The sequence below is a fragment of the Ixodes scapularis genome, unplaced genomic scaffold, assembly GCF_016920785.2.
Source record: "Ixodes scapularis isolate PalLabHiFi unplaced genomic scaffold, ASM1692078v2 PGA_scaffold9__187_contigs__length_104089568, whole genome shotgun sequence".
In the NCBI taxonomy this organism is placed as follows: domain Eukaryota; kingdom Metazoa; phylum Arthropoda; class Arachnida; order Ixodida; family Ixodidae; genus Ixodes; species Ixodes scapularis.
Window position 1 is genome coordinate 43235343 of NW_024609884.1, and position 7427 is coordinate 43242769.

The 7427-nt window shown below is 48.4% G+C and overlaps 1 protein-coding gene across 1 annotated transcript; it reads left to right on the forward strand.

The window, feature by feature from the left end:
- Window positions 1–3114: 3114 nt before the first annotated feature.
- LOC8039505 (alpha-1,3-mannosyl-glycoprotein 2-beta-N-acetylglucosaminyltransferase-like) lies at window positions 3115–4401 on the forward strand. The gene has a single exon (XM_002413455.3). The coding sequence runs from the start codon at window positions 3115–3117 to the stop codon at window positions 4399–4401; it is 1287 nt and encodes a 428-aa protein (XP_002413500.3).
- Window positions 4402–7427: the final 3026 nt, after the last annotated feature.

Sequence of the window (7427 nt, forward strand, 5' to 3'; positions counted from 1 at the left end):
ATGCTTCTGCTCGTGAGGACAAGCCCGTGCAATTGCAAGCTTGCCAAAGCTATGTTCATGTAGAAGCTGCACGTGCTTGCGCGCATGGGATACCAGTCGGGGAGCCATGCTTGCAATTGTCTATACTTCGTTCAATTATAAGTGTCAGCGTAGCAGGGCTACAAGAGCGAGCTCCGAGCTTTCAGTGTCCTTGCGAAGCACGCGCGCTCGTGCAGTGTCAGCATCGTTCAGGGGAACATGCTTTTGCTTGTATAGATTCGGCTTCGCTATCACGTAAAGTGAAACACGCTCACGGAATCTATGAAAAAAGCAGCAGCAAATACAAATAATAAACGTTAAAGGAATGTTTCATGGGACGCTGAGACGGCGAGCAAATTCGTTTTTATTTTTATTTTCAGTGGAAGTTTTTTTTTTTTTTATTTTCAGTTTTAGTTTTCCTAAACGCTGTGTTGGCGCGCGTGGACAAATGCTGACACAGGCCTCACCGACGCCTCCTTTCCGCATCACGTGGCGTCAGCCGATGTGTCCGGCTTGGCCGGTTATCTCGCTGAGCCGGTTTGCAAGTTCTATACTCTGTTTCATACTTAGGGTGCAACGCTGTCAAAGCTACTGGCGCGAGCATGGGGCTTGATCTCTTTGATCATTTGCACGCGTTCTCGCGCGAACAAAACCAGAGCTGAAGCCACGCGCTCGCGCCAGTAGTTTTGACAGCGTTGTACGCTAAGTATGAAACAGAGTATAGTTCTAGCTAGTGCCACTATATAAGCTACGCTTCAGAGTAACGACACTTGGCCATATTGTGGCTTAAAATCATGGTTGCCAGTTATCTGAAGCTTTATCTGAAATCACAGGAAACGCTTTACCGTCCTCCACAAATGTTTAAACAGTTCGCGATAGAGGAAAGCAATATTACATCAGCTTCCTAACACCGAATCTAATGCTGAGGAAGTTGCACTTTTGAATCATGACGATCGGCAGTTGCGTCTGCTCTGCACAAGCCCCAAAATGGCGGCGCCCACAACAATGTCGGGGGGCGGAGTGCCGGTACTCTAAGCGCAGCTTATTCAGTGGCTCTAGTTCTAGCCTGTTCGCTCACGCTGTTCGCCCGTCGTCAAATACGTTATCACATTCGTCGAATACGCATTCGTCAAAGGTAGAATGAATTTGATATGGACACAAAGCTTAGAATGTCTAAAAATTGGTGTGTGTATGTTTATACAGCGATAGGTTACTCTGTCCCAGTGGGCGTCTAGTGTCTCAGCTGTAGATGAGCAATTTAGCCAGTGCGGTACAAACTCTAGCCTGGGGTCTTTAACGTGCACCACGCAGTAGTGGTACACGACCGCATGCCGGTACAATGCTCATCCAGATCGAAAGGGGCGGAGTGGGGATTAAACACAGGATCCCTGGGTTCTGCTGCGCGAGCTTTCGCGCCACGTGCTTTCGAGCTAGTGTGCGCTAGCCCACTCGGCCACCGATTCCTCTAGAACGTCCAGAGCCATAGCATCCTCTTACTGAAGCCGGGAAGATCGCCACGAGAAGCGGCCGTCGAAATTGAAAAGGTAGAGCGGCAGAAAACGGATGAGAGGATGGATGGATGGATGGATGAATCCGGCTGAGCCCTTTGGATCGGGCGGTAGCTTACGCCACCTAGCCATATTGTTTTACCATTTAAGCTTAGAATATTTCAATGTGAAATCTATATTCACTCCGCACTGAAAAGAAAGTGAGGCTATAAAACCCCTTTGCCATGAGGTAATAAGAAAATACCTAGTTTTCTCTCGCTTTCTGCCATAATTCACTTAATCTATGCTTGGTAATCTCTACTGTCTTGAAATCCACTCTTCCTTCGCTTTCTCTAAAACCCAATGACTTTATTAAATCTATGTTGTCTTCGGTAGGCATAGGGTGAAGCCCTTTACAGTAGAGTATCAAGTGCTCAGCCGTCTCGTCCTCCTCTCCACAAGCAGTGCACACTGTATCCATTCCTGGTACTTCGCTCTGTATGTTCTGGTTCGCAGAACACCCGTCCTCGCCTCAAACAACAATGAACTTCCCCTAGAATTGTCATAAATGCTTTCCTTGGCAATAACTGTTTTGTTTAATCTATAGCTTTCCAGAGCCGTCTTTGTCTGCACTCCCTCTAGCCACCGATCTCTTTCTGTGGCCTTAACATTGTTCTTAACTGAGACCTGCTCTTCCGTAACTCCACTATAGCCTAAAACTTTCCTCTTAATTTCCTAGTGCACTGTCTCCACTCTGTGTCTATACTCCTCATGTATAAATAGCTGAAAACCTTTCGTGCCCATTGCTCCCCATCCATTTGCCTCAACCGATCCTCAAATTCTATCTTGCTCACCGCTTCCCTGCTCTCAAATGACGCCCATCCCATTCCCATGTCTCCTTGTACTCCCTGGTTTGGCGTTTTGCAATGTGCCCCCAAAGCCAGCCTACCTACTCCGCGCTGTTTTATTTCTAGTCTTGCATGCACTTCGGTTTTCATGCATAGCACTGTGTTTCCAAAAGTCAAGCCAGGCACCATGACCCCTTTCCAAATCTCTCTCACCACCTCATACCTGTTGTAATTCCAAAGTGCTCTATTTTTCATTACAACTGCATTTCTGTTGCCCTTACCTATTATATACTTTTCATGCTTTTAAGCAGTTCGTTAGTGCTGTTTCCAAGCACGTGCGAAGAAAATAGCCTGGTAATCACTGGTCACCAACCCCAAGGGAAATTCAAAAGTGCAAAAACGAAGTTGCAAACATGGTCCACATCACAAATCCAGAAGCTGCACGAGCGCTTGTTCGAAGCTTTTCCGGTAGTTCACGCGACGTCCCTGGACATCCCTTTGCCGAGCAGCATTCACCCTTGTTCCTTCGATCCAACTGAGGCCCGCCGACAAACCAGAAACGCGCACGTTGTCCGCCCCAAACACCTGTGCCTCGCCCCCAGCTCTCTCGCACAAAGCCGTGCGCAAGCCAATTGCGTTCGCTTCGCCGAAGACAGACGTTCAAGAATGTGGCTCCGCGGTGAGCATGGGCTCTAAGCCCGTAACAGAGAAACAGTGTCTAACGACTTCTAAGGTGTTCGCTTCTTAATGTGGCAACAAAAATGTCAAGATCTCGAATGAAAAAGCTGCTAGTGCTTGGGGTACTCATCTGGACAGCTGCGACTAGTCTCATCTTCCTACAGATCAGCCAGAGTCGGCTACAGAAAGCCATCCACGCCCAAGCAGAGATCCTGGAACGGGATGTGCGTTCGCAGTTGTACTCTAACGAAGAAGTGTTAGATCTGCTGAAGCGCTGGAAGTCCGTTGACGAAGCTCGTAAAACACGTCGTGAAGTCATCGCTGTCCTCGTGCTCGCTTACAATCGCTTGTCGGTAGAAACCACCCTGAAGCAGCTACTCCGGTACCGGCCGCCCGGAATCTGGTTCCCTATCGTGCTCAGCCAGGACGGCTTCCACGAGAAGACGGCTCATCTTTTGCGTGAGTACCAGGAGCGGCATGGCTTCCAGCTTATACACCAGCCCGATCAGACGGAGCTCACGAAGGGTGTTTCGGCCATCTTTAACATCGAAGGTTATCACCGCATAGCGCGACATTACAGGTGGGCACTGAACATGGTTTTTAACCACTTCAACTATAGCGCCGCCATCGTTCTCGAGGATGACCTGGACATCGCTCCGGATTTTTTCGAGTATTTTGGGGCCTTGATGCCGATTCTTCGCCGTGACCCAAGTTTATTTTGCGTGTCCGCGTATAACGACAACGGAAAGCTACAACATGTGTCCTCGTCACCTGACATGCTTCATCGAACCGATTTCTTCTCAGGACTGGGCTGGCTTCTCACGCGAGAGGTCTGGCATGAACTGGAGCCCCACTGGCCCAAGGCCTTTTGGGATGACTGGATCCGCCAGCCCGAGCAACGCAAGGGACGTGCTTGCGTCCGACCCGAGATCTCGCGCTCGCGCACCTTTGGCAGAAAAGGAGTAAGCCGAGGACAGTTCTTTGACAAGTACCTCAAGGATGTGCATCTCAGCAGCGTCTTTGTAAAGTTCGGTAGCATAGATCTCACGTATCTGTTGCAACACCGGTATGATCCCGCTTTTGACGCTGCTGTACGCGGAAGTAGTCTGCGCGACCTAGAAGATCTCCTGGACAGTCGCGTGACCCAGGGTCCCGTAAGGATCACGTACACCAACGAGCAACACTTCAAAGTGATCGCCAATTATTTGGGTATCATGGACGATTTCAAGGCGGGGGTTCCCCGTACTGCTTATAAGGGCATTGTCAGTACTTACTACCACGGGGTTCGCGTGTTCATTGTGCCACGTGCGCAGCAGACGACCAGCACGCTGTTGCAGCGTGCTCGCAGTAACGAAGCTGTTTCTGGATAACATTTCGCAGCATTGTATCAAGATAATTTTGTATAGGTGAAACTTTCTGAAAGAGTAGCCTGAATTCAGGATGGGTAAATAGTGCATATACGCGTACAACGCCACGCCGGTGTCGTTAGTGGTTTGCTTTTAACTTTCTGGCCTAACAACGTGTTATTTGATTGTGCATCCAAGCTTCGAGAATTTGATGTCCAGATTTATAGTCGGTGGATCTACTAATGCCAACGAGAGACGCTGTAGGGGGCGGCGGATTTTGTTGGAATGGTGAGGAGTGCAGTTACGACGCTCACGGTGAGAAAACGGGAAAGATGAGATTGAGACAAGGCGACGCTAAAAACTAGTCACTGAATAGGTTTCACAAGCTCCATGCCGTTGCGTTCACATTCATCCATGTCCGTGCCTAGCCACGTAGCGAGGGAGGGGAGGGGGGGGGGGGGGGGGGGCCGCCCTCCCCTTACCTCCCGAAAAAAAATTCAGTAGGTACCTCCACCCCCAACTAAAAGGTGCCGAGGGGATGCGCCCGGGGGAGTACAGCGTCTATGAGATGGCACAACCGATACAAGAACAATGTTACCAAATAACACCTCCCCCAAAAGAAGCTCTGTATTTGTAATATGGTCTCCCATGGGCCTTGTTTCCAAATGGCGCCGCGCGGTGTTTCCTTTGGGGCGAGGGTGTGCACGTGTGTTTAAAGGTCACCAACGTGGTCCTTCACGACCTTCGAGACGACTCGAGTCGCTAATGCTTTCTCTCCTTCTTCTACAAAGTCTCTCCTATCCCTTTTGTGAGCCCAGTGTCAGTTTTAAAAATAGACTCGTCTTGCAAACCAGCAAACTTGCAAAGTGAGTGGTGCGACAGTCTTCGCTAGGGTGTCTTCACGTGGCTACGATATGTTCCCCGATGTAAAGTAAGACGTTGCGAACAAGGGGCCGTGAACGAAGATAGAGCCAGCTACGACTTGAGGCCCAGCCAGATAAGGATCAACACTGAAGTTGACAAGCTGGTTCTCTAAGTGCCAAAGGTATGGGTCAAATAATCGGGGTTTCGCTTGTTTTGTGTTATGATTTGAGACACGGTTTATCTAATGTCGGGTGGAAAAACTTGGAACTCGTAAAAACAAAAAGAAAAAAACTTGTTTACAGTTAACACGTGCACTTGTAGGAAAGGCAATTACAATGAGGCATACTGGGTTATCTGACACGGTATCATACATTTTACAGAAACACTTTAATGATGAGAACTGGTCCTAACTATGTCTGAATACACAATGATTATTTTACATTAGGGTTGGCAGAAAACCCCTTCAGTCACAGAAATTATTTTGGGCACCCCCGGAAAACAAATCCTGTCTACGCGCCTGTCCGTGCCGCCATTTTTGAATCCTTGCATAGTGCACTGCGCTTGTACGATAACTGTACGCGTGAGCCGTTGGCGCTGTTGACATGTCTTTCAGGTAAGTGTGTGGCGCTGTGAATAGCATCATTTACGACATCATTTACATTGCAGTCTAGCTGCACTCGTATAATCATTACTCCGTGGTTCACGTTAAAGACCCCAGGTTAAAAGTCATACCGCACTGGTCAAATATCTCATTTTGAGATGAGTCACCCCTCACTGTGTAAATATCCGGACAGTCCAGCAATCCACTCGTCGGGGACAGTCTGTGCCGTTTTCCCGTTGCAGGGTCGAACTTTATCGCTTAGAGCTTAGCCGCCTATTTCTGTCATCACATTATGGCACTGGCATTTTGTAACGGTTTTTGAGCAGTCAAAAACCGTCGTATAAACGCAGGAGCAGTTCATCGATTCATTTACAACTGCATACAATATGTTCATGACTGGAAAGCAGCAGGATGGAATAAAACAGTCTCAAGCTCTTTTGATAGCTTGACAGTTGCTTTGCTGGCCAGATGAAGCTTGCAGCAAAGTCTAGCAACGATTTCCCCATGACGATTCTCAAGGCAGTTGCCAGTCGACGCAATATCTGCAAATGGTTAGCGCAGACAAATGGAAGTGAAGGTTAGTTACGAGAATAGCTTGACATGAAAGCAATGACTCTCCAAACCGGAAGCACCAGCAAGATTCATCACTTCCACTCGGGGCATCAAGTGACATTTAAGACGTGCTATCAATGCTTCATTATTCTTTTTTTTTTTTCTTTTTTTTTTTACAGGGCAGGGAAACAGCGATTTAAAAGGGCAGTGCAACGGTTTTAATGCTGAAAGAATTGCCAGTTTGCATTTTTTATATTGTTCATGCAAGCCCAAGTGACCAAAAACGCGTCACCTTTCCCCAAAAAACGGCTATTCTGCTGCGTAATCGCTAGGCAAAAAACGAATTATTTGCCGATGTGCAGCCGCCGGTGGCGGCTGCGGGAACTAAAATGACGGCGTCTCTGGGGGATACGCGGAAGTCAACAAGCCCTGTCCCCCTCCGCTGCTACACTGGCCGTCAGCCCTGTGGCGAACCGTCCTTTGTGTCCATCGCTCGCCGCGACCTTCGACGAGAGCGCAGACCGCATGGCGCGTTTTTGCTCGCGATTCAGGCGCGTCGGCGTCAAACTGACGTCATTTCCTGCGCGCGGGGGCGCGTTTTCGCGGGAGCGTTCTTTTCTAGCCGACCCAGAACAAGACGCGCGCGCCGAGGCGTCGAAGCAGCTCTCGCCCAATGAGGGTCAGTCGAACTATCATGTGATCCTGCACAGTACGCTGTTTCGTATTCAGCACATTTCGGAGTGTTCTAAAGCATTTTTATTTTCCATATAAATATTGAAAATGTTTTTCTTTTGACACACAGACCCGTTTTATTTATTTGTTCATTTAATTCTGATTTTGTAGAATATGCGTCAACATTTACATCGCGTGTTGAGAATTCTGTTATCTGGCAACGCTGATAACGCGCGGCCGGGACACACAGACCCGTTTTATTTACTTATTTGTTCATTTAATTCTGATTTTGTAGTATTTGCGTCAACATTTACATCGCGTGTTGAGTATTCTGTTACCTGGCAACGCTGATAACGCGCGG